This window comes from Hylobates moloch, unplaced genomic scaffold (assembly GCF_009828535.3).
Source record: "Hylobates moloch isolate HMO894 unplaced genomic scaffold, HMol_V3 SCAFFOLD_1, whole genome shotgun sequence".
Classification (NCBI taxonomy): domain Eukaryota; kingdom Metazoa; phylum Chordata; class Mammalia; order Primates; family Hylobatidae; genus Hylobates; species Hylobates moloch.
In genome coordinates, this window is record NW_026652276.1 from 44519153 (window position 1) to 44547012 (window position 27860).

At 37.0% G+C, this 27860-nt stretch overlaps 1 protein-coding gene across 5 annotated transcripts in view; it reads left to right on the forward strand.

The window, feature by feature from the left end:
* Nucleotides 1-294: 294 nt before the first annotated feature.
* The window catches only part of BOLL (boule homolog, RNA binding protein), a 78375-nt gene continuing 50809 nt past the window's right edge, over nucleotides 295-27860 (forward strand). For 2 of the 5 annotated variants that reach the window (XR_009213811.1, XM_058439898.1), the window contains exons 1-7: nucleotides 338-519; nucleotides 4777-4920; nucleotides 7894-7985; nucleotides 9841-9895; nucleotides 11211-11286; nucleotides 14989-15116; nucleotides 20695-20766. Coding sequence is in view for 4 of the 5 variants with exons in the window: in XM_058439898.1 (XP_058295881.1) it covers nucleotides 499-519; nucleotides 4777-4920; nucleotides 7894-7985; nucleotides 9841-9895; nucleotides 11211-11286; nucleotides 14989-15116; nucleotides 20695-20766 (588 nt within the window). In the remaining variant the exon portion in view is untranslated. Of the gene's footprint in view, nucleotides 520-1196; nucleotides 1448-1577; nucleotides 1641-4776; nucleotides 4921-7893; nucleotides 7986-9840; nucleotides 9896-11210; nucleotides 11287-14988; nucleotides 15117-20694; nucleotides 20767-27860 lie in introns of those variants that run through there. The other 3 variants (XM_032755054.2, XM_058439899.1, XM_058439900.1) reach the window with 3 other exon arrangements.

A 27860-nucleotide genomic window follows, 5' to 3' on the forward strand; every position in this document is an offset into this window, starting at 1 on the left:
TTTCGAAACCCACCAGTCCCAGAGGCCGACTCTTCTCAAGTGGAAGAGAGGGGAAGGCGTGCATGGAGCTTTGCCTGACCGCTGGCTCTCTCCTCCCCAGCCGTCTGAGAAGGCGAGAGGGGTCCCAGAACCGAGCCCTCGCTCCGCACGCCCCACGCCCGCCCCGCTGTGCCGTGCGCTCTGCCCCTGAGACGCCCCGGCTCGGAGTCCCAAGGCCACAGCCGAAACTCGCCCGCCCGCGCCCCTCTCCGGCTTGTGGCGCCCGCCCGCACCGCCACCTGACACCCGAGGCGACGCAGTACGCTTCTCCCCACCCGCCAGGTGGCAGGTTCAGGGCCCGGGTCCGAGCCTGCTCCCCTGCAGCTGCCACCGCCGCCCTCGCCGCCAGGGGGCGAGAGTCCCAGGCAGGACAAGCAGCGCAGCTGCCTTGGCGTGAAGGTGGCTTCAAACTGTAGGCTTCTCTTCCCTACCCCGCGTCTCTGAAGAGCGGAGAGGAAAATGGAAACCGAGTCCGGGCCGGTGAGTACAGCGATCAGGGCCCCAGGGCGCGGGGTAGCAGGGAGAAAGAGCAGCGTGGAGCCTGTCCCTGAGGGCCTGGAGGGGCGAGGTGAAGGCCCCAAACGCTCGCTATCTGGTTGGGAAGAAACGTGGCCAGGTGCCCCACCGACCGCTGCCAGGAGCCGCCCTCCCGCAGACCTCGTCTGGCTGTCTCATGGGGGTCAGGAAGGCGCCGCCACAGGGCCTGGACTGGGTGTAGACGGGCCAGGGGACCTCAGCCGTGGATGTTTCGGGAGGCGGCGTGCGGCCAGGCACCCAATGGAGTCCGAGCAGATAAACCGCTTTCCCGCCGAAATTGGGCTAGGCAGCGTCTTTGACGCTCCCTCCGGCCGAACTCGACCCAGCCGCCCAAGGCGAGGAGTTGCCAGGGCGGTCGACGCCTCCACTCCCCGACTGGTCAGCGAGGACCGGAAGGTCTGAGAGACCTGGCAGGGGCCTGCCTGTGGCCCAGGCGGGACCCGGACACTCTAGCATTGGCTGTGCTCCCGAGCCAGTCAGGGCTGACTTGGGGAAGTGAACGAGGACTGCCCGCACAGGCCCGAGGCGCAGCGGCAACATGCCGTCCCGCCCCGCCCCGTCCCGCCGCCAGCAGCCAATCAGGGAGCGCCACGAGAGGGTGGGGACCAGCTGCGCACGAGGCCAGCGGCGGGGTCGGTGCCGTTGAGGGTTCCCGCCACTGCTGCTGGCGGATTTGCGGGGCAAAATTTCTCGCTGGCTAGCCTTCTTTTCCCTCCCGCACTTTGGTGGGGAGGGGGTGGATCCTCGTTTCGGTGCCCAAGTTCACGATGACCCGAGAGAACTCGAGGAAGTTGTCGCTGCGGCCATTTCCCCTAGTGCGGCAACTTGCTGGCCTTGGAGGGGGAGGAGCGCCGAGGCAGTGACTGCGACGGTTAGCCCGCCCGTTCCTGCTGTCTTCGTTTGCAAAATAGATGCTAGATCTCGAGGTTGATTCTCAAGGGGAGGAGCCAGTGAGGGCACATTGCTTTGGAGAAGTTTAATAAACTCTCTAGTGCTGGAAGTTTTAGCAAGCGGAGGAGCCTTCAAACCCGACAACAGTCCCCATCTAGGTGTTTCTGTAACACGTGCGGAATTATTGCTAGTGGAATTTGAGGCCTTCTTTGTTGTTTAACTCAATGCGTCGCTAATTGTTTATAATGAACTTAGATGTTGCCTCCACCTGAGCCTTGCTATTGCTAACATTAAAATATTTTGTAGGCCTGGTGCAATGGCTCACGCCTGTAATTCCAGCACTTTGGGAGGCCAAGGTGGGCGGATCACGAGGTCAGGAGATCAAGACCATCCTGGCTAACATGGTGAAAACCCATCTCTACTAATACAAAAAAATTAGCTGGGCGTGGTGGTGCGCCCCTGTAGTCTCAGCTACTCGGGAGGTTGAGGCAGGAGAATCTCTTGAACCAGGGAGGCGGAGGTTGCAGTGAGCCGAAATCACGCCACTGCACTCCAGCCTGGCGACAGAGCAAGTCTCTGTCTCAAATATATATATATGTGTGTGTATATATATATGTATGTGTATATATATGTATATATAATGTATATATATGTATATGTGTGTGTGTGTATATATATATATATTAGACTGCTATTATACTGTATTCTTTAGCCTTCAGCCTATTTGGCATATTGTGAGCAGGTCTCTACTGAAGAAATGATTCACTTTTAGTCATTCAACAGATATTTATTGAGCACCTGCTGTGTACTGTCAGTACTTTAGATGCTGCCGTGAAAAAAGCAAAACTCCTGCCCTAATGCATTACATAATAGTGGAGACAGATAATAAACATACTAAGTAAACTAAATCATATGTTAGAAAATGATGAGGGAGAAAACTTAAGCAGAGCGAGCCCACAATAGAGCAGGAGCCTTAGAGAGTGGAGGAGAATGAAGTGAATTGAGTGTGAAAGGTTGTTTTTCTTTTCTCAGGGAGTATCCTTTAGTTTCTCGAGATTGGAAATAAAGCACTGTTTACTTCCGTTCATTTCATCCTTCTCTCAGTGAAATATAATGGGGTTTGTCTTTTACTTAAACTTGCGAACAAATTAGTACATCTAATTTTCAATAAGAGAATTTCATGAAGAATTTTTTTTTAATTTAGCAAATAGGTAATTTTGACACTGTAAACAAATGGGCAGAAAGACAAGATTACATCTACTAGAGCTGTTATATTATCTCTAGCAATACAAAATCCATGGTTGAAAAATACTAAGCATTCCAGAATTACCCATTCTGAGCATTATATCCTACTGAGCGAAGTGACTGAAGTCACAAATAACCTCCAAGTGCCCAGAGAGAAAGCTGTTAAGATTAGATTCCCAGTTTCTTTCATTGGAAACTACAACATAGTAATTATGAAATGTGGTGGCTTTTCTGTGTTTTAAAAGAAGTATTTACATATTCCCTTATTAGGAGTACATACTTCCTTAAGGCTGGATGGGGAAGAGAGCCCATAAGGTCTAGCCTATAGCCCAATTGCCACTCCTGTCCTAGTCATTTCTGTGTACATCTTGCAAAGATTAATTTAGGGATTGTGATTGTATTGGCCAGAGAAGAAAGAGCACAACAAATTTGAAAAAGAACAACTCTATTACCTGAGCTGGAAATTCATTTTCATGAGTTTGTTTCTCAGAGAATTGGAATTATGAACTTCAAGCTTTTATTTTCTTTTTCTTTCTTTTTGAGATGGGGTATTTCTTTGTTGCCCAGGAGTTGGCCTGGCACTCACAGCTAGGCTGTGGTGTTCTCATGTTAACAGAACACCAACATCAGACAAAGTCACCCTATGACTCCGATGGATCAAGATTAAAAACAACTTGAACTCCTGATCTCAAGCAATCCTCCTGCCTCAGCCTCCCAAGCAGCTGGGATTACAGGCACGAGCCACAACACCCAGTTTACTTCAAGTTTTTTGAGGCACATATTTAGGATATTATGGGGTTTGTCTTTAGGATATTATGGAGTTTGTCTCAGAAGCGTGTTTAGTGTTTTCAGATGGAAAATAATTCAACAGTTCTTGAATTGGTTTCTCTTCAACGCGATTCTCAAGTCTTGGTTTTTTTTTTTTGTTATACCTTAAAAGTCTATTATCTTACCATTCTGCAAAGGCTTATACATTTATATATATTTATTAAGATTTAAATTAGGTCCTCTAACTTAGAATTGTGAACATGTGGATATGTACTGAGTTAATTCTTTGTAATAAACATTTACGAGCTACAAGTATATAATTTTTTAACAAAATCAGTCCAATCTTCAAATTGACAAGTGCATTTAAAATTTTGACTTTCAGGCTGAAAATGGTGAATGTGAATGTTAGAGTTCATTAGCTTGTCAATGACCATTAGTTAAAGACCACCAGGAACACATGCGTCATTTAGTAAAGTTGGGTCTGTTAATTGTTCAAACAAGGGAAAACATAAACCATGGGGCCTCTCAATCAGAAGGTGTTAGAACTTACAGGATATAGGCTTGTGTTGAGCAATTTTTAGAGAGGGTTTAAGGAAGTAGGGCTTTACTCTGGAATGTATAGTGTCAGGAGTTGTAGTAATTCTATGATTGGATGTGTTAACTTTTATCTAAAAGGAAAGAAAAATGGATCAAGGCTAAAACTATAGCTGATAAAGAAGGAGCAGTCACTCATATCAGCCAGAATGGAGGGTTGTTTGGTTATTCTTGTGGTTTGGGCAATGCCTTTGTTTTTGTCAGCATTCAAGCATGATTATGGAGTGGTCTTGTTTTTAATCTTGATCCATCGGAGTCATAGGGTGACTTTGTCTGATGTTGGTGTTCTGTTAACAAGAGAACACCACAGCCTAGCTGTGAGTGCCAGGCCAACTCCTAACAACACCAGGGCCTAGTTGATTGTGTCAGGCTGGGACTGTTTTTCTCTTTCTCAAACATCTTCATGAGTTTAATATTCCCCTTAATAATTAAGTAATAGGTTTGATAATAATATAAGCATTTTAAGTAATATATTTAATATTTAAAATCTCTATAGTGGAGTAGATTCTGTGTTTCCTAGTTCTGTTGCCTTAAAAAGCTCTTAGCTCTAATTATAATTTTTATAATATTAAAAGTAAAGCCTAGAATACTATATTTTGCCTAAATGACTCTTCTTTTTGAAAGATATATGTTTTTGGTCTGCATCAAAAGCAGACTGCATTATACCCAGTGCAAAAAGTGTAAAAGAATTTTATTTTACAGCAAACATCAAACCAGATGCAAACAGATTCATTATCTCCATCCCCTAATCCTGTGTCGCCTGTGCCTTTGAATAACCCAACAAGTGCCCCAAGATATGGAACAGTGATCCCTAATCGCATCTTTGTAGGAGGAATTGACTTTAAGGTACCTATTTATGCATGCAGTAAAGTGTATTTTTTCGTTAGAAGTCTTTATGTCTCAGAAATTCTTTCTTTGTGCAACTATAAAATAATAACATATTTGCATAATGATTAACAGATTTCGAATTATCTTATTATAAAGAATCTTTTCAACCAGCATGTAGGTTACATAAAGCATTAAAAACTGTTCGTCAAATATAAAGAAATTGATCCTCACTGACTTGCTGTAGGCTCTTAGCCACATAGTGACAGAGTGAGACTAGAAGCCTAGTTTTCTGTCTTATAGCTCCATACTCTTCCATACCAGAACTAATTATACTTTCTTCCCTAATATTCCAGTAGCCAAAATAATCGATGATTATAATTTTCAAAAGAGACTCCATTTTTTAAAAACTTAGTTTTATGAAATACTATTTCTTTACCCCAACTCTTATCTCAGATTCCTGAGCAACCTCGTAGGCATCTATTCTTTGCAAAGCACTTTCTATGTTAGAATTTAGGATTTGATCACCAAAAAAGTCCTGTGTCCTTGTCAGAATAAAGCATCTTAAAAGTAATATATTTAAGCAGAAAAAAATAACTATTCGGTACTAGGCTTAGTACCTGGGGTGCCGAAATAATCTATACAACAAACTCCCGTGACGAGTTTGTAACAAATCTGCGCGTGTACCCCGAACCTAAAATAAAAGCTTTTTAAAAAGTAATATATTTACATCATGTAATCAACCATTCCACTGTTTCAAGGAAGCGTAGTTCATGAGATGACGTGCAGTGCCTCCCAGCCCGCAGAGGGGAGGTAAGAGTAAACACCTACAAGAAAGGCATGCATAGATATTTTAAGTGTAATACTCTTACTTTCAAATGGATATATAGAAGGATTTCCAAGCTTCTATTTTACATATTAGAAATTATAGGGAGAGTTATCATTTTCAACAAAAAAAAAAACCTGCCTTATGCCATTAGGTGTGATATTTGACATTTATAACTCTCTATTTCCATATAATCAATCTGTTACAATTTGGGTGGAATTTCTTTTTTCCTGCACAAGAGAAATGTTACACTTAGTGTATTTGCCAAAACAATGAGTCCGAAACAAGTATATGATTGTTTCACTAAAAATAAAGTAAGAAAAATTATTTCTTATAAAATATTTATTTTTAAAAAGATTTTCTTTATCTGTGGAAAATACTGATGGCTGGCAGAAATGTTCAATTTGGGAATTCATTTACATTACAATAGCTTAGCATGCTTTTAAAAATAAGTTATCAATAAATATAAACATTCGTATGGCCAAGTTATTTTAGGTTACTGAAGCCCATCAGCTACAGCATGAACTTTGGAGACGGTTGTTATAATGCAGCCATAGTTTTAAGGTAACTGCTAGGGCTTCCTCCTGTATACTTATACCTTTTTCAAAACCACAGATAAAGGCCAGCAAGGAAATCATTTACTTTAATAGCAAGTAGTCACGGACTTTTTAACCTTTCATTTTTATAAGCAAACAGCCTATCCCTCTTAATTCTTACTTTTCTTGACTGTCTGTCACTGAAGAAGTGGAGCTACAAAATTGAGCTAGTGATTATTCTACCAGAGAATAGTTGGAATTAATTTGTATTCAAGTATCTAGTAACAATTCTTATTCTAGCATTGATTTCATTTTCTATTAACTGAAATAAAAGGCATTCAGTTGGCCGGGCGCGGTGGCTCACGCCTGTAATCCCAGCACTTTGGGACGCCGAGGCGGGCGGATCACGAGGTCAGGAGATCGAGACCATCCTGGCTAACACGGTGAAACCCCGTCTCTACTAAAAATACAAAAAATTAGCCGGGCGTGGTGGCGGGCGCCTGTAGTCCCAGCTACTCGGAGAGGCTGAGGCAGGAGAATGGCGTGAACCCCGGGGGGCGGAGCTTGTAGTGAGCCGAGATCGCGCCACTGCACTCCAGCCTGGGTGAAAGAGCGAGACTCCGTCTCAAAAAAAAAAAAAAAAAAAAAAAGGCATTCAGTTTTTCTTAGATTGAATCAGTATTTGTCATTATCCAGCTTAGCAGGCTTTATGTTACCAACTAAAAACCAATAGTGTATGTAAGTAGTGAGGTGGCAGTTAAACCCAAAAGGCATAGCTCTGCACTAAAGCATGTCTTTTTGCAGTGTATATAAAGAAATTTTTTTCTAGAGAAAAGTTACTCTTGTAGACAAACAGTTATAGCTAAACCAGAAAATGAAATTGCAATGAATTTAGTGTCAGTATTCTGAGAAAAGGTGATATGAGTCTATTATCAGACTATTTCAATTAAAAAACAGACATGCCAAAACCATCTTTGTAGATACCTTGTATGCTTTAAATCTAATTATTATTCCAATTTTTATTTTACTATCAAAACAATGTCTGAATTTAGCTGAAATGTATATTGAGTACAGATAAGGAATCTAATAACTTTAAATCTTATAGTCACACCATTGTTCTCACAGTTGAGTTCAAGCACTTTTGGAAATACATTCCTTTCCTAAAACTGACTTAGGAAAGGAGTTCCTGAGACTACTGATTAAAATAGAATGACTGATGTAGGCCAACACAACCTAGTTCCACTGCCATGACTGTCTCTGAGCCACAAGAGCCAACAGTATTGTACCCTTACTATGGAAATAGCATTCCTAATCCAAATTGGTTTTTTTAAAACTGGCCAGCTAGAGAACAAGAATCATTTAAAGATTTCTTTAAATAGTGAGCTTGGTAGTTTTAAAATAATTCAGCTTACATTTTTATTGGCATATAGTAATTTAACAACATAGCTATCACATAAAGCAAGGTATTTACCTTGATTTTAATCACCTAGTGGTTTATGCACTGTTTTGATGATGAGAGGCATTTTTCTTGCATCTTATCTATAACTTTTTCTGTCTCCAGAGCAAGCATGAGAATTATTCATCTTTTATCAACTAAAAATGTTTTTTAATGTTTTCTTTTTATGCCATTAGACAAATGAAAGTGATTTAAGAAAATTTTTTTCCCAGTATGGGTCTGTGAAAGAAGTGAAGATTGTAAATGACAGAGCTGGAGTATCCAAAGGGTTAGTATCACTACAGATTGTCTATAGAATTAATAACTCTATTTTCATTGGATGACTAGGTTTTGTATGCCAGTTTACTTTCGTTCCATTTTCGAGCAGAGACTATCACGCCCTCTTCTTTCCTCCTACCTTTTGATTTCCGTGTGTGTGTGTGTGTGTGTGTGTGTGTGTGTGTGTGTGTGTATTTTGGAGGGAGGAGACACTGTAATATTTCTTAATTTGTTGAGAAGTTAGTTTTGCATGAGTGGAGGGACCATTCAGTGGTAGGCAGCAAGCACTTAATGTGAGTAGCAGATGTACATTAGCTGAGGAATGAGAAGCAAAAGGAATCAGATTCTTTTGGAATTGTATCCCCGCTTTAGGCCATAGAGAGCTTTATTTGAAAACAGCTGACACCAAGAAATGTCTCTATGTTGTGCCTCAGAGACCTAATTAGGGGACCAGTATGAGAAATATAATTCTAGTGAGAATGATTTTTAATTGACATATCAATGATAGTGAAAATTGAGAAGAAAGCAATAGACTGTGTCTTTAAATGTGTATAGAGCTGTTTCGGTGGATTGCTATGTGTACAAAGCCGAATTTCAGAAAGGAAAAAGATAGTTTACATAGTACACTCACTTAAGGAGTTGGACTGCAAAGTTAAAAGAAAATAGATAAGGCAGTAAAGTATTGTATTTATTTTCTTGAAAGAGAGGCAAAACATAAATATTTATAGGCATAAGAAAAGGGACCCATTGAGGTGGCATTAGTGAGAAACAACATTCAACAGATGGATACTCTGGAAGAGATGGGATTCTACAGAAAGGTTATTTTTAAACAGATGAGATACTTCCTCAGAATGCCAAACAATGTTAAGATGAAGTGAGATTTACCTCTTGTGTTTGACTAACAGAATTTGCTGTTTTGGTAATATCCATTTTTTAATCATTGGAAAACATACATGGAAATGTAAACTGTATTTTATGCCTTTTCCACTGGGTGGTGTGTGTGTTCTACCAAAAAAATAGTGTAAAAATAATTCCTTTTTTGGGCAAATAGATAAAGAGAAATTCCTTTGTTTAAAAGAAGAAACTTTGTATATGATCCAGTAATTATGAATTGAAGCAAATAGTGAAGATATTTAGCATTACTCAGAAGAGTTTCTTTAAGTTATCTAAATAGCAATTATGTTTTGACAGATACACTTTTTCTTTTGTTACTTTTTTCTCTACCTATGTTGGCTTTTTGGACACGGAGCACATCATTTATGTGTATTTGTATCTTGAACATTATATGAATTGTACTTGAAGTTAATTATGTATGAAAAACAGATGTGAAATCTGGGTCGTACATATTTTAATTGATATCGTTTGGGAATATACTAATAATTACATTATCAGTTATATGCGCTAATAATAATAAAATAATACATTTACATTGTCATTCACCAATATAAGAAATTTTATTGTGTTGAAATTTTAAATTTTTTAGTTATTTTTCTACTTTGATTTCTCTTAGCCAAACTTCTATTAGTTTAAAATGAGATTATTGCTCTGGATTGAAATTTATTGCATCCCAATTTTCAAGCCACAGCATGAATCTCTTGTGCTTTTCTTCCTTGCATACAGCTGAGAGCTGAAGCTATTTCAAGATCTCAGAGGTTCTTTTATCTTTTAGTTCCCTGACTAAAGGGAGGTGACAGTGTTAAGCTGTGAATGATTCTTCTTAAGATTCCCATGCTAGTGCAGCATAGAAAGATGCCTACTCCTACAGTGGCCCATTATTTAAAAACAAAATTTTAAAACATTTTAATATAATTAATATAACATTCTAAGAAAATGATTAATTAGTAATAATTAATGCATTTATTTAGGTATGGTTTCGTCACTTTTGAAACACAAGAAGATGCACAAAAAATTTTACAAGAGGTATGATCTTTTGGTGTATTTAACTTCATTTCTGGAACTTTTGTATTTGAAACTAATCTTTTCAGGGTTCAAATACAATAATCAATTGCTTTTTAAAAAAGATTTGCATCTTAAGATTGGCATTGGTCTCTAGGAAACTTAATCTGCAGAAGAGCAAATTCCAAAATCATTACGAGTATGGTTGTGAAACTGTAATATAATGTTTCGCTTTCTTTACTTAAACTAAGAACTTGGGGATATATCTTTTGCAAAGTGTTAATAGCATTTTGAATGTTTAAAAAACACTACAAATGTGGATTCCAGCAGTGAGGTTATCTGAGATGATTTCCCTCCTGTGAAAAACATTATATAAACTAAGAATATTCACAGAAAAAGCCTATAGCCAGCAATTCAGTGTAATAACTTTAAGGCAAATATAACATTTAACTTTTTTAGAAAAAAAGTAGAATTTGAATTGTATGTTATTAAAATCATATACGTTGTATGTATAAAATATATACAAAAGTCAATTCTTATTTGTGGCAGTTATGTTCTCTAACATTGCTAGGAACACTGAATTAGCAAATGCTGAACTCCTCTTTCTAGGGGAAATACAAGATAATGTTCCCAAGAACCTCTGGTCATAATATTGTCATGAACCCATCAATATATAACCTTGTTTTATGTGTTTTTCCATCTAAAGGCATCATATGTAACAGATTACTAGTTCATTAACATTGAAGCCATGGCCAATAGCATTAAGCACATCTAATATATATATATATTCTCCATAAGGCCTATGACAGTCTTCTTGTGCTAGCCAGCACTTCAACAATACACATGGGGGCCATTTTAAATAGCAAAATCACCAACAAAAAGCACGAAAGTGGAGAAAACATGGCACTAAATAGAAAGCTCTCTCTTAGAGTATGAGCACTGGAACAAGAAGAAAGAATAGCGCCTTATTTGACCTCAGCTGGGAGCATGTGCATCAGGCTACTCAAATTTTCTGCCACTCTGCACGTGTCCACTAATAACCTCAAAATTGCCACAAATATTAATTTTAGGATTACAAATAAATTTTAGCAAATAGGCAAATTCACAAATACAGAATCCACGAGTAATGAGGATTGACTGTATTACAAATGGGGAAAATCGGGAATTGCAGTCAGACCCAGATCTATTTCAGTCTGAAGACTGCTCTTTCCCACTATTCCTTGCTACTTTCAAAGAATATCATAGTCTGAATTTTTGAAATTCTTTCTAACTAGTTTTTTCTTATTGATTTTATAAATAATAGTGCTAAAATAATAAAATAATTTCTTTTTTATTTTAGGCTGAAAAACTTAATTATAAGGATAAGAAGCTGAACATTGGTCCAGCAATAAGAAAACAACAAGTAGGGATCCCTCGTATGTATTGAGAACTAATGTATTTTTAAATGTTTTTGCATGGTTCTTTTTTGAAATATAAGACTTTTTATAGAACTTTATTAAAAGATCATGTTTCTTTCATCTAATAAAGTTATTTTAGCAAAGTTGGTGGAAAAACTGAATATTTTTGCCACAAAATAATATATCTCAATTTTTTTTTTGGCTGGGAAAAAATTTATATACATAAAGATGCTTAAGTATATTCCATGTAGTTACATTATTAAAGGAAAAAATCTTTTGTGATGAAAATATCATTTAAAATAGCAAAAGTAATTAGAAGTAATTTAATAATTTAGACTTACTAATGAGAAAAATTTTAATTAGAAAGTAATTTAAAATTAATCAGAGTAAAAATATTGAAAGTGAAAACATAGAACTAATATCAGAAACTCGCTGCATGCTGTGTACTGTAACTCAGCCAGGTATGTCATAATTTTCAGGGGGACAATCCCTAAAACTTTAGGAATTAGCTAAATTATGTATCTACCTTCCTCAAATTTCTCTAATGCTTTCAATTCTATTATTCTTTCCTCACTCTTTCTATTTATTAAGTTAGGCATCTTTATAGTTAACTTTTTACCTTTAATATTTATTAAAATTCCGAACAGTCTGGCTAGAAGGAGAAATGTGGTGTAAAATTTATAACTAACTTATTTTCCCTTAGCCACATCCTAGTGTCTACGGGAATGTCTAAAACATTAGGTTATTATATATAATCTGTTAACAAATTAATAGATTGTATTCATTTGGACTGTTATGCTTTTGACTTAGAAATAATAGATATTCGGCTAGTACAGTTGCCACAACTACAACAAAAAAGAGATTGACGTATATTAAGTTTAATTTTGACTTAGTATTTGTTAATTTAGGAGACAATCAAAGTATCCTCAGTAGATTAATACAAAATGGAATGCACTAAATATGGCAGAATGCTGAATATTTTCAGACTACTGTTGTTAAGCTAGGACATATAGTATCGGTCCTTTAGCCCATTATCACCAGCAATATGTACTAAATAGTAATGTTCATAGTATCATCTACCACTTGCTGAAATAGAAAATAAATCAGCACTATGCTGAATGCTTTCAAATATACAAATAGTTTTTTCAAAACTACTTAGTGCAAGCGTCAATGTTATGGGTTTTCATTTAATCTTCATAGAATCCCATGACGTATTGTTATCTCTATTTTTGTAAATAGAAAATTCATTCCCAAAAAGGAAAGTCATTGTTTTAAAAATGTTTCTGCTGAAATACTCCTAAAGCTAGAGGAGAGTTAATCTTGGCATGTTGTGGTTCCTAACCCACTGCAGCATACTGGAATTGCAAATTTTCTTTAAAGTCTCACGAGTTATGTAAAAATGTCATGTATAATTTGCATTCTGTTCCATAATATCATATTGTTTATTTGAATATAAAAATGTTTCCCAAAAATAATTGAATAAAACTGATTCTGTAGGAAGATTACTATGTTCAGCCTCTGCTTTTTCATATCTCCTGGTATACCATCCATCCCTTATCCAACTTTAAGAAGTATGGGGTTAAATAGCCTAATGGTGAGTGGTAGCACTAGCCTTCAAATGAAGGACTGTTTGACTCCAAAGTTCTTTTGACTTTTCTGCGAAGAAAAATAGGTATTAAAAGTACATTTACAAATAAGGGATTCTTATCTTAGTTTTTTCTTAGATCTGTCATTTCTTTCCATCTCCATTACCAACACCGTGTCCCAACTAACCACTTTGCTTACCTTAATTCCTGGAAAAACATCCTAAGTGGTCTCTCTGAATCCAATCTTTCTACCTTCCAATCCATCATTCACAAGGCAGCCAGAGTGATCTTTCAAAAGTGCACCTCTTATTGTCTTATGCTCAGCTTATTTTGAAGTATTCTTCCCTTTTCTTTCCATGCTTTAGCCATCTAGCCTTCTTTCAGTTCCAGAACATACTATACTCCTGTTCTCAGAATCTAATATACTATTTTCTTTACCTAGAATGTTCTTTGCCATCCAATTCATTCTTTAGAGCTTAGCTGAAACATCATTTCATCACAAATGTTCCATATATATGTATAGAGAGAGATTTTATATATTTTTGTATATATAATAATTGAAATGTTCAGTATCGTACCCTATACTGCCTCATGTATTTATCAAAATCGTATTTAATTAATTAATTGTGTAATCAACTAATGACTATCTTCTCTACCAGACCTAACTTCTTTGAGGATACAGACCATCTCATGTCTAATTTTTGTATTTTTTGCTGTATCACTAGGGCCCTGTTCAATGCCTTGAAATAGTATGCACTGAAAATTTATTTATTTAGCAGGTAAAGCATGGTTCATTTTCTTTGAATAATGAACCATTATTGAATAATGAACCATTATCATTATCTTTGAATAATAGTTGAATATCTTTTGGGGAGAATCCATGGACCTCCAAAATTGTGTGTAAAATTGTGTTTGACTGTATATATATCTGAGGAAAGCGTCCCTGGTTTTCATCAAATTCTCAAAAGGATCTAATTAAGAACCATTAAAATAAATAATAACAATACTAGATCAAATGCAGTGAAAATATAAAAGCTGAGGAGCAATAGTATTACTTAAAGTGGTAGGCCCATGCTATTTGAAGTGTGGTTTGCAGACAATGTCAGTTCACTGGAAGCTGTCAAAATGCAAATTCTTAGGCCCTGTCCCAGATTTACTGACTCAAAATCTCTGAAGATAAGTCCCTGGAATTTGCATTTTAAAAAACAATTTAGGTGATTCTAATTTATGTGAAATTTTGAGAAGCACTGGTATAGGTGGAAGAAGAATTGTCAGTTTCACTAATTTATATAACCTTGCTGGTTAAGACCCTAATCTAATTTGGCTAATTTAACTTTTAAAGTCTCTTCAATGACTATATTATATACATATATATACTCTGTATATATATATATACTCTGTATATATATATAATTTATTTTTTTTTTGGTTTGTGGTGGGGGTTTATATAACTTGGCCCGGGAAAAGAGATGGGGACCCCAGGCTAGCCACATGAAGACTTGCGGTCATGTTTGCAACAGCAGCAGTTGTAGCAAAGGGAGACTAGATAGAGAATAGATCATAGAAAAGAGAGATAAAAGACAGCCATAGCATGAACGAATGTTTGCTGGTAGGATATCCAAAGAATCAGTAGGGTGGAACCAAAATGTCTTCAGGAAAGTAGAATCTTCTCCAACTTTACTGCCTCCATCATCTTTGGACTTTCAGAAATAAAAGTTCTAGCCAAGACCTTAGGAACTTTACTACAGTGTATGTAGTCTTGAAGTAACTTTAAATTACACATAATTTATATTTGTACAAATAATTACTTTGCTGATGATAATCTAAATTGTTAAGCTCTGTGTAGCATACTGGTGTTGGAATCTGAATTGATACATTTTTAGTATTTCTTATTAGCATTGTTTATCTTTTCCTTTAATCATCTTAAACTAAAAGCTTTAAGGTATTGAGTTTAAAAATACAGGCTTCAAAGATACTTTGACATAAGGAATTGTTTTTAAATACCTGTGACATTCAATTTTTACCATAGCTACATAGGTATATTAAGATAAATATTTTTCTGAAGTGTTTAGAAACTACATTTTTAACAGTTAAATTGAACATTTCAATTATTATTATTTAATCTTTGCTTTAGGTTCTAGTATAATGCCAGCAGCTGGAACAATGTATCTAACAACTTCAACTGGATATCCTTATACTTACCATAATGGTGTTGCTTATTTTCATACTCCAGAAGTAACTTCTGTCCCACCACCTTGGCCTGTAAGTAATTTCATTTAAAAAGGATTTCCATCTATTACTATCAATTTTTTAATGTTTGTTATATTTCTGAAATATCTCAACCACAGATAATTACAAATAATAACATATCAACCAAATTTAATAGACATCAACATTTTGCCACATTTACTTAAGTTCTTAAAATGAGGAGTAAAGTAAGATAGCTTCAGATCAATTCTCCTTACCCCCACTTCCTTACCCTCTTTCCTGTTCAGAAGTAAGCAGAATATCTTTCCTATCCATTTTATATATTTTTACTACAAATATATGTATTCATAAATGACATATAATACTGCTTTAGTGGTTTTTATTTTTTATTTTTTGCATTTCTTTTTTTTATATACTTTAAGTTCTAGGGTACATGTGGACAACGTGCAGATTTGTTACATATGTATACATGTACCAGGTTGGTGTGCTGCACCTGTTAACTCATCATTTACATTAGGTATATCTCCTAATGCTATCCCTCCCCCCTCCCCCCACCCCACAACAAGCCCCAGTGTGTGATGTTCCTCATCCTGTGTCCAAGTGTTCTCATTGTTCAATTCCCACCTATGAGTGAGACCATGTGGTGTTTGGTTTTCTATCCTTGCAATAGTTTGCTCAGAATGATGGTTTTCAGCTTCATTCATATCCCTGCCAAGCACATAAACTCATCCTTTTTTATGGCTGCATAGTATTCCATGGTGTATATGTGCCACATTTTCTTAATCCAGTCTATCATTGATGGGCATTTGGGTTGGTTCCAAGTCTTTGCTATTGTGAATAGTGCTGCAATAAACATACACGTGCATGTTTCTTTATAGCAGCAAGATTTATAATCCTTTGGGTATATATCCAGTAATGGGATGGCTGGGTCAAATGGTATTTCTAGTTCTAGATCCTTGAGGAATTGCCACACTGTCTTCCACAATGGTTGAACTAGTTTACACTCCCACCAATAGCATAAAAGTGCTCCTATTTCTCCATATCCTCTCCAGAACCTGTTGTTTCCTGACTTTTTAATGATCGCCATTCTAACTGGTGTGAGATGGTATCTCACTGTGGTTTTGATTTGCATTTCTCTGATGGCCAGGGATGATGAGCATTTTTTCTTGTGTCTTTTGGCTGCATAAATATCTTCTTTTGAGAAGTGTCTGTTCATATCCTTTGCCCATTTTTTGATGGGGTTGTTTGATTTTTTTCTTCTAAGTTTGTTTAAGTTCTTAGTAGATTGTGGATATTAGCCCTTTGTCAGATGGGTAGATTGCAAAAATTTTCTCCCATTCTGTAGGTTGCCTTTTCACTCTGATGGCAGTTTCTTTTGCTGTGCAGAAGCTCTTTAGTTTAATTAGATCCCATTTGTCTATTTTGGCTTTTGTTGCCATTGCTTTTGGTGTTTTAGACATGAAGTCCTTGCCCATGCCTGTATCCTGAATGGTATTGCTTAGGTTTTCTTCTAGAGTTTTTATGGTTTTGGGTCTAACATTTTAAGTCTTTAATCCATCTCGAATTAATTTTTGTATAAGGTGTAAGGAAGGGATCCAGTTTCAGCTTTCTACACATGGCTAACCAATTTTCCCAGCACCATTTATTAAATAGGGAATCCTTTCCGCATTTCTTGTTTTTGTCAGGTTTGTCAAATATCAGATGGTTGCAGATGTGTGGTGTTATTTCTGAGGCCTGTGTCCTGTTCCATTGGTCTATATCTCTGTTTTGGTATCACTACTATGCTGTTTTGGTTACTGTAGCCTTGTAGTATAGTTTGAAGTTAGGTAGCATGATGCCTCCAGCTTTGTTCTTTGTGCTTAGGATTGTCTTGGCAATGCAGGCTCTTTTTTGGTTCCATATGAACTTTAAAGTAGTTTTTTCCAATTCTGTGAAGAAAGTCATTGGTAGCTTGATGGGGATGGCATTGAATCTATAAATTACCTTGGGCAGTATGGCCATTTTCACGATATTGATTCTTCCCATCCATGAGCATGGAATGCTCTTCCATTTGTTTGTGTCCTCTTTTATTTCGTTGAGCAATGGTTTGTAGTTCTCCTTGAAGAGTTCCTTCACATCCCTTGTAAGTTGGATTCCTAGGTATTTTATTCTCTTTGTAGCAATTGTGAATGGGAGTTCACTAATGATTTGGCTCTCTGTCTGTTATTGTGTATAGGAATGCTTGTGATTTTTGCACATTGATTTTGTATCCTGAGACTTTGCTGAAGTTGCTTATCAACTTAAGGAGATTTTGGGCTGAGATTATGGGGTTTTCTAAATATACAATCATGTCATCTGCAAACAGGGACAATTTGACTTCCTCCTTTCCTAATTGAATACCCTTTATTTCTTTCTCCTACCTGATTGCCCTGGCCAGAACTTCCAATATTATGTTGAATAGGAGTGACAAGAGAGGGCTCTACACAAATAAAGTAGAAAATCTAGAAGAAATGGATAAATTCCTGGACCCATACACCCTCCCAAGACTAAACCAGGAAGAAGTTGAATCTCTGAATAGGCCAATAACAGGCTCTGAAGTTGAAGCAATAATTAATAGCCTACCAAACAAAAAAAGTCCAGGACCAGAACAGATTCACAGCCGAATTTTACCAGAGGTACAAAGAGGAGCTGGTACCATTCCTTCTGAAGCTATTTCAATCAATAGACAAAGAGAGAATCCTCCCTAACTCATTTTATGAGGCCAGCATCATCCTGATACCAAAGCCTGGCAGAGACATAACAAAAAAAGAGAATTTTAGACCAATATCCCTAATGAACATCGATGTAAAAATCCTCGATAAAATATGGCAAACCAAATCCAGCAGCACATCAAAAAGCTTATCCACCACGATCAAGTTGGCTTCATCCTTGGGATGCAAGGCTGGTTCAACATCACAAATCAGTAAACATAATCTATCACATAAACAGACCCAACGACAAAAACCACATGATTAATCTCAATAGATGCAGAAAAGGCCTTTGACAAAATTCAACAGCCCTTCATGCTAAAAACTCTCAATAAACTAGGTATTGATAGAACGTATTTCAAAATAATAAGAGCTATTTATGACAAACCCACAGTCAATATCATACTGGATGGGCAAAACTGGAAGTATTCCCTTTGAAAACTGGCACAAGACTTTTTCTTCTTTTTAATTTTTTTTTTTTTACTACAAGAATATATCCTATTTTTTATTTTTAATGCTATAGTATTGCCACTTTTCACTTCTAGATATTAAATCTTGAATTTATGTATTGACTAATCCACCTATTTCCTACTATTTTGAAATTAATCCTCTGCCAAATACTAAGTTTCCATGTGTGTGGGCCTTTTTTCTGCTATTTTGTTCCATTGGTGTATTTGTTCACCTTGCCCAGTTCTAATTATTTTGACTTTATAATGAGTCTTGAAATCTTAAAGTACATTGTTCTTCTTCAAGAGTCTCTCATCTATCCTTATGTCTTTGCTTTTATATGTATAAATTTTGTAATTCAGTTTGTTTATTTCAGTGAAAAGCCCTTGTTTTTTTATTAGAATTGCATTAAATAGTGTGAATAACTTGGGACATCTCAGTATTTTAAAATATTGAATCTTCCTATCCATGAACATGATACATCTCTCCATTTATTTGTCTTATTTTACTTCTATCCATAAAAAAGTTCTCTTTCTCCGTAAAAAAGCTTGACACATTTTGTCAAATTTATTCTTAGTAGACTACAGTTTTGTTGCTTTCATGAATGCTGTTTTTTAAATAACATTTCCTAATAGATTGTAGCTGGTGTATAGTAATGCTCTTGATTTTTCAGTATTGATATTCTATCAGTAACCCTGCCAAGCTCTCATTTACAAATTATTTATGATTCAGTGTACTTCGATTTCTTTCACTTCTTTTTTTCCTGGAGTTTTTGCACTGACGGTTTCTCTGCTACAGTATTGATGTAGTGAAAACATCATGACCTTGTTCTTGAAAAAGGGAGCAATTTCAGTGATTCACCATTAAGCTTTACATGTATGCACGTATATACATACATATGTATATATGCATGTGTATACATACATATATAGACACACACACACACACACGCATACTTTGTAACCAGACTTTCTCAATCTTAGCACTGTTGACATTTTGAGCCAGATAATTTCTTTTTTTTTTTTTTTTTTTTTTGAGACAGAGTCTCACTCTGTTGCCCAGGTTGGAGTGCAGTGGCACAATCTCGGCTCACTGCAAGCTCCGCCTCCCGGGTTCACGCCATTCTCCTGCCTCAGCCTCTCCGAGTAGCTGGGACTACAGGCGCCTGCCACCACGCCTGGCTAATTTTTTGTATTTTTAGTAGAAACGGGGTTTCACCGTGGTCTCGATCTCCTGACCTCGTGATCCGCCCGCCTTGGCCTCCCAAAGTGCTGGGATTACAAGTGTGAGCCACCGCGCCTGGCCTCAGATAATTTCTTTATTGTGAAAGGCTGTCCTGTGCACTGTAGGATGTTTAGAAGTATCCCTAGGCTCCCCATAGTTATGACAATCAAAAATGTCTCCCAACATTGCCAGATGTTCCCTAGAGGACAAAATCACTCATGGTTGAGAGTTACTGCCCTAAATTAATTAAGGAAGCCATTTTCTACTATGTTTGTTAAGAGTTTTTAATCATAAAAAGGTATGGAATTTTAACAGATATATTTTCTGTCTCTGTCGAAATTACCATTTTTTCTCCTTTAATCTATTAATATAGGAAATTACATTATTATTTTCTAATGTTAATTTGTGATACAGTTTTATTAGCATACCATAGTCTGTGAATTGTACAAAACTATGATACTTTTCCTCGGTCTTGGGGGTGCAAACATTAAACAAAACAATATAAGTTAGATCCCACATTAGACATTGAATTTTAATTGCTATATTAGAGCCAGTTTTACTATCTTGCAATAATACAACTTGCCTGTTTTATTAAAGATCTGGTTTTAAGTAATCTGTTTTGGGGCTTACTCTTTCACTTTGAATAATCAAGTGTTACCTGTACTTTTTTCAGACACAGATTTTTCACTTATAAATTTATCAAACTATTAACTCATTTAAATGTCAAATTACTAAAATAAAAATAAAGTATCTTTGCTTTAATTATAGGTATAACAAAGGAATAGAACATTGATTATTTGTAACTAGTGGGAAAATTAGATACGACTATTCATTGAGTTCTAAATACTATTATAAACATTAACTGTTTCCTGCTGGTCCCCACAATGGAAACAGGCAGCGTCACCCTAAGTCTTGCTGTCATTTTCCTCTAAGTATTCTCTTAGAACTATATTTTCATAATCTTTGGAGGTGGTACATTTCAGACTAAAAACAACTTTTCTGGTGGTTGTTTTAGCATTACGATGGAAATGAAACCATGTGGAAGTAGAAATATTGTGATGATTTTAATAAATAGACTTAGCAGAGTTGGTAATCATATCAATAAGAGGTAGAAAAATAACATTTCTAATCATAAACCAGAAGTTGACTGGGTTTAGGTAATAATTTGAGATAAATTTTATTGTGGGCTATTTTAAAGGCTTATGCCTAATTTTTCTTTTTCCATCCTCTTATAGTCACGTTCTGTATGTAGCTCCCCTGTGATGGTAGCTCAGCCCATTTATCAGCAACCTGCATATCACTACCAGGTAAACATAAATTACAATTAAAATTCTCTCTGAAACTTTCAGTCCTTTCTTAACTAACTTTCATTTATTTCTTTCTCATGCAACTACTTTGCTAATTACAAAGAGATAGTTCATTAGAGAAATGTGAATCAAAACCACAGTGATATACTATCTCACACCAGTCAGAATGGCTATTATTAAAAAGTCAAAAATAGCAGATGCTGGCAAGGTTACAGAGAACAGGAACACTTATACACTGTTGGTTGGACTGTAAATTAGTTCAACCATTGTGGAAAGCAGTATGGAGATTCCTCAAAGAACTAAAAGCAGAACTACCATTAGACCCGTTACTGGGTATATAGCCAGAGGAATATAAATCATTCTACCATAAAGACACATGCATGCGAATGTTCATTGCAGCACTATTCACAATAGCAAAGACATGGAATGCCTATCAATGACAGATGAATAAAGAAAATGTGGTACATATACACCAAGGAATATTATGCAGTCATAAAAAACAATGAGATCATATATTTTGCAGGGACATGGATGGAGCTGGAGGCCATTATCCTTAGCAAACTGACACAGGAACAGAAAACCAAATACCACATGTTCCTACTTATAAGTGGGAGCTAAATGATGAGAACTTATGAACACAAAGAAGAGAACAGTAGACACTGGGGTCTACTTGAGGGTGGAGGGTGGGAAGAGGGAGAAGAGCAGAAAAGATAACTATTGGGTACTGGGCTATGAAATAATTTGTGCAACAACCTCCTGTGACACGAGTTTACCTATGTAACAACCTTCACATGTACCCCTGAACCTAAAATAAAAGTTTTAAAAATAAATAAAATAAAATAAATGATTAGTTAGAAAATAAAAAATAAAAAAGAGGTAGTTAATCCTTGGTAGTGTTTTTTCTTTTTTAAATTTTTTTCATTGACAAATGATAATTATACCTATTCATGGGGTATGTAGTGATGTTTTGATACATATAATATGGTGATCAAATCAGAGTAATTAGCATATCCATCATCTCAAACATTTATCATTTCTTTGTGTTGGGAGCAATTCAATAGCCTCCTTCTAGCTATTTGAAACTATGTATTATTGTTAATCATAGTCATCCTATAGTGGTATAGAACATTAGAACCTATTCCTCCTATCTAGCTGTAATTTTGGGGGTGTTTTGGATTTTTTGGTTTTTTTTTAATTTTTATTTCCATAGGTTTGTGGGGAACAGATGGTATTTGGTTACATGAGTAAGTTCTTTAACGGTGATTTGTGACATTTTGCTGCACCCATCACCCAAGCAGTATACACTGAACACAATTTGTAGTCTTTTATCCCTCACCCTCTTCCCACCCCTTCTCCCTAAGTCCCCAAAGTCCATTGTATCATTCTTACGCCTTTGCATACTCATAGCTTAGCTCCCACTTACTAGTGAGAACATAGGATGTTTGGTTTTCCATTCCTGAGGTAGCTGTAATTTTGTATCCTTTCACAAACCTCTCCCTATTCCTCCTTTCCCTCTATCATTCTCAGCCCCTAGTATTCTTTTTACTTCTATAAGATCAACTTTTTTTTTTTTTTTTTTTTTTTTGTAGCACATGGTACTCTTCATTGTGATGCTCAGTGGCTCAGAGAAAACATCTGTAAACCAGCTTACTGTAGTGACGACAGTTGCAACTCATGCTAAGGCACTTTTATTATATAAAAAAGGGATTAGGGTAGGAGTTACATTCATTTCTTTGTGACAGCAATGGGACCTGAATTCAGAGCTTTGTAGGCCTATGCAACATTTACATCACTTCATGATTTGAGAGTTTGTTTCCTTTAACAACAACAACAAAAATGCCTTCTTGCCATATGTAAGTCTAAATGCAGCATATACAAAAACAGGAATACAAGTAAATTCAGCAACCAGCGTAGACCAGCAGAGGATAAGCTACTCTCTTCTGAACATGGTTCGAAAGGCAGTGAAAAAGACTTGGGGTTTTATCATTTATTACAAGAAAGGGGGAAAAAAATAAAACTTGTTTCTTTCAAAAATATCTGTGCAGGTGGCAGATTTTTGAGATCAGTGTGTTTTAGCTTCCACATATGAGTGAGAACATGTGTTGTTTAACTTTCTGTTCCTGGCTTATTTCATTTAACATAATGACCTCCAGTTCCATCCATATTGCCATGAGTGATAGGATTTTATTCTTTTTTATAGCCAAATAGTATTCCATCGTGTATATATATATATATATATATACCACATTTTCTTTATTCATCTGTTGTTGGACACCTAGGTTGATTTCATATTTTGGCTATTGTGAATAATGCTGTAATAAACATGGGGGTGCAGATGTCTCTCTGATACAATGATTTCCTTTTCTCCAAATAAATTCCCAGTAGTGGGATTACCAGATCATATGGTAGTTCTATTTGTAGTTTCTTCAGGGATCTCCATACTGTTTTCCATAGTGGTTGTACTAGTTTGCATTCCTACTAACAGTGTATAAGAGTTCCCTTTTCTCTACATCCTCACCAGCATTTGTTATTTTCTCTTTTTGACAATAACCATCCTAACCGGGGTAGATAATACCTCATTGTGGTTTTGATTTACAGTTTCCTGATAATTAGTGACGTTGATCACTTTTTCATATATTTGTTAGCCATTTGTCTTCTTTTGAGAAATGTCTATTCAGATCATTTGCCCATTTTTAATCAGTTTATTTTTTGTTTATTTTGCTGTTGAGATGTCTCAGTTCCTTGTATATTTTGGATATTAATTCTGTGTCAGATAAGTAGTTTACAGATATTTTCTCCCATTCAACAGGTTGTCTGTTCACTCTGTTGATTGTTTTCTTCACTGTGCAGGAACTTTTTCGTTTAATATAATCAAACTAATGGGATGAATTAGGGAGAATTCCCTCTGCTTCAATTTTTTGGAATAGTTTGGGAAGATCTGGTATTCTTATCTAAAGGTTTGGTAGAATTCAGCCATATAGTTCTGGACTTTTCTTTGTTGGAAGATGATTTAATTACTGATTCAATCTTGTTACTTAAATTTGTTTCTTAAGGTTTTCTTTTTTCTTTTTTTTTTTTAAGATGGAGTCTCACTCTGTCACCCAGGCTGGAGTGTGCAGTGGCGTAATCTCGGCTCACTGCAAGCTCCGCCTGCCAGGTTCATGCCATTCTCCTGCCTCAGCCTCCCAAGTAGCTGGGACTACAGGCGCCCGCCACTACGCCCGGCTAATTTTTTGTATTTTTAGTAGAGATGGAGTTTCACCGTGTTAGCCAGGATGATCTCAATCTCCTGACCTCGTGATCCACCCGCCTCGGCCTCCCAAAGTGCTGGGATTACAGGCATGAGCCACCGCGCCCAGCCTTGTTTCTTAAGGTTTTCAATTTCTTCAGTCTTGGTTTAGTCTTGGCAGATTGTATATGTTCAGGAATTTATCCATTTCTTCTAGGTTTTCTAATTTATTTGCATATAGTTGTTCATGTTAATTTCTAATGATCCTTTGTATTTCTGTGGTATCCATTGTGATGTCTTTTTCATTGCTGATTTTATTTATTTGGGTCTACTTTCTTTTTTTCTTAGACTAGCTAATGGTTTGTCTAAAAAATCAACCTTTTGTTTTGTTAATCTTTTATATTGTTTTGTAGTCTCAACATTGTTTATTTCTGCCCTGATTATTACTATTTCTTTTCTTCTACTAATTTTGGGTTTAGCTTGTTCTTGCTGTTCTGGTTCCTAGTGGTACATTGTAAGGGTGTTTATTTGAAATATTTCTAGTTTTTTGATGTAAGCATTCATTGCTATAAATTTGCTTCTTAATATTGCTACTGTTGTGTCCCATAGGTTTTGGTATGTTGTGTTTCTATTTTCATTCTTAATTTCTTCCTTCACCCACTGGTCATTCAGCAGTATGTTGCTTAATTTCCATGAATTTGTGTAGTTTTGAATGTTTTTCTTGTCATTGATGTCTTATTTTATTCCACTGTGGTCAGATAAGATACTTGATATAATTTCAGTGTTTTTTAATTTTTTGAGACTTGTTTCGTTTCCTAAAATATGGTAATTCTGGAGAATGTTTTATATGCTGATGAAAAGAAAGTATATTCTGCAGCGGTTCAGTTAAATGTTCTCTAAATGGTTGTTAGGTCTGTTTGGCCTATGGTGCAGTTTAAATCCATGTTTCTTTGTTTCTTTTCTTTTTGTTTTTTTTTTTGTTGTTGTTGTTGTTGTTGTTGTTTTTGAGAAGGAATCTTGCTCTGTCACCCAGGCTAAAGTGCAATGGCGTGATCTCAGCTCACTTCAACCTCTGCCTCCCAGGTTCAAGCAATTCTCCTGCCTCAGCCTCCTGAGTAGGTGGGATTACAGGTGCATGCCACCAAGCCCGGCTAATTTTTGTATTTTTAGTAGAGATGGGGTTTCACCATGTTTGTCAGGCCAGTCTCGAACTCCTAACCCTGTGATCTGCCCACCTCGGCCTCCCAAAGTGCTGGCATTACAGGTGTGAGCCACCGTGCCGGCCTGTTTATTTTCTTTCTAGATAATCTGTCCAATGCTGAGAGTGGGGTGTTGAAGTCCCCAACCACTATTTTATTGGGGTTTCTCCTTCTCTTTTTAGATCAAATAAGACTTGCTTTATATACCTGAGTGCTTTGTGTTGGGTACATATGTATTTACATTGTTATATTCTCTTGCAGAATTGATCCCTATATTATTATATAAATGTCCTTCTTTGTCTCTTTTTAAAGCTTTTAACTTGAAGTCGGTTTTGTCTGATATAAGTATAGCTACTCTTGCCTGCTTTGGTTTCCATTTGCATGGAACATGTCTTTCCATCCCTTCACTTTCAGCCTATGTGTGTCTTTACGGGTAAGGTGAGTTTCTTTTAGGTAGCATATAGTTGGGTCTCTTTTTTTAATCTATTCAGCCAGTCTCTATCTTTTAAATGGAGAATTTAACCCATTTGCATTCAGGGTTATTATTGATAGGTGAGGACATCCTGTCATTTTCTTTATCATTTTCTGCTTATTTTGTGTATCTTATGTTCCTTGTTCCCTCTCTTTTTGGTGATTTTTTGCAGCTGGGTTCTCTGTAATTATAAGGTTTGATTCTTTTCTTCTCTTTGTCCTTTGTGTAATGGCTGTCCCAGTGAATTTTATAGTTTTGCATGTTTCATGATGGTTGTTACCATCCTTTCACTTCCTGATGTAAGACCCCCTTGAGTATTTTTTTTATAAGGCTAATCTATTGGTGATAAATTCTCTCAGTTTTTGCTTGTCTATAAAAGAGCTGGTTTTTTTAGAGACAGAGTATAGTGGCATGATCATAGCTCACTGCAGTGTCAAACTCGTGAGCTCAAGTAATCCCTCCCACCTTAGCCTGCCACACAGCTGAGACTACAGGCATGTGCCATGCCTGCTAATTTTTTTTAAGAGATAGGGTCTTGCTATGTTGCCCAGGCTAGTCTCAAATTCCTGGGCTCAAGCAATCTTCCTGCCTTCGTCTCCCAAAGCACTGGGATTCCACCACACCTGGCCTTGTGAAAGATTGTATTTCTCCTTCATTTCTAAAGGATAGCTTTACTGGGTGTAATATTCTTGGCTGGCAGGTTTTTTTTCCTTCAGTATTTTGAATATATCTAAATATATCATCCCATTCTCCCTGGTAAGATTTCTGCTAAGAAATCTGCTGTTAGTATAATGGGGATTCCTTTAATTGTGACTTGACACTTTTTTCTTGCTGCTTTTAAAATTCTTTCTTTCTCTTTGACTTTTAACAATTTGACTATAACGTGCCTCTGAGAGGATCTGTTTAGATTGAATCTACTAGGATTCTTTGAGCTCCCCAGACCTGGATATCCCTCTCTTCTCCCAAGACTTGGAAAATTATCCGCTATTATTTCATTAAATGTGTTGTCCTCACATTTTCCCTTCTCTTTTCCTTCTGGAATGCCCATTATATGAATGAATATTTTTCCTCTTCATGGTGTCTTATAAATCCTGTAGGTTTTGTTCATTGTTCTTTTTTTGTCTGCCTGTGTTGTTTCAAAAGACCTGTCTTCAAGTTCAGAAATTCTTTCTTCTGCTTGGTCTAGTGTATTGTTGAAGCTCTCAGTTGTATTTTTATTTTATTCATTGAATTCTTCAGCTCTAGGATTTCTGTTTGGTTCTTTTTTATGATATCTATCTCTTTGTTAAATTTCTCATTCAAATTATGAGTCGTTTTCCTGATTTTGTTGAATTGTCTATCTGTATTCTCTTGTATCTCACTGAATTTCCTTAAGATTATTATTTTGAATTCTTTTTCTGGCATTATGAAATATATACAAATATTTCCCTATGATTGGGGTCTGTTACTACAGAATTACTGTTTTTATTGGAGGTGACATGTTTCCTTGATGGTTGATGTGTCCCTGCATTGATTTCTACACATCTGGTACAAAAGTCGCCTTTTCAAATTTGGAGTCGGTTTCATAGGGCAAGACTTATTTCTATGAATGAGTCTTGGGGTGTTGGTTCAGTGGGGTGCATTGGCCTTGGTTCTAGGTGGACACAATAGGGTAGTCTCTGTTTAGTCTCTTAAGTTGTAATACTCTAGTTGTGTTTGCAAATTACTCAGTGACCTAGGACAAGAGAGTCTGTGACAATGGTGGTGGGGCTTTGCCAGGGGTGGGCTTGCTGGGCTGTTCCTCAGGTCAGGGCTGCGTACATGAACATGGTAAGTCTGGCTCACTGGGCTTGGGGGCCACAGGGCTGTTACTCTGGCTGAGAGCACAGGCATGCAGTTTCTCAGCCAGCCTGGGGGAGTGCCCACCAGAGGCAGCCTATGGGGCTGTTTCTTAGGTCTGGTATGCAGGCACATGGCTCCTTGGCTGGCCTAGGGGTGCATCTGCTGGGGACAGCCCATGGGACTGTTTCTCAGGTCTGGGATACAGCTACGTGGCTGTTCAGTTGGCTAGGGATATGTTTGTCAGGGGCTGTTTCTCTGGCTCAGGATGCAGGTGCACAACTGCTCACCTGGCCTAGGGGCATGTCTGCTGGGGTTGGCCCACGGAGCTATTTCTCAAGTCTGGGACAGAGGCATAGGGTGGATCACCCGGCCT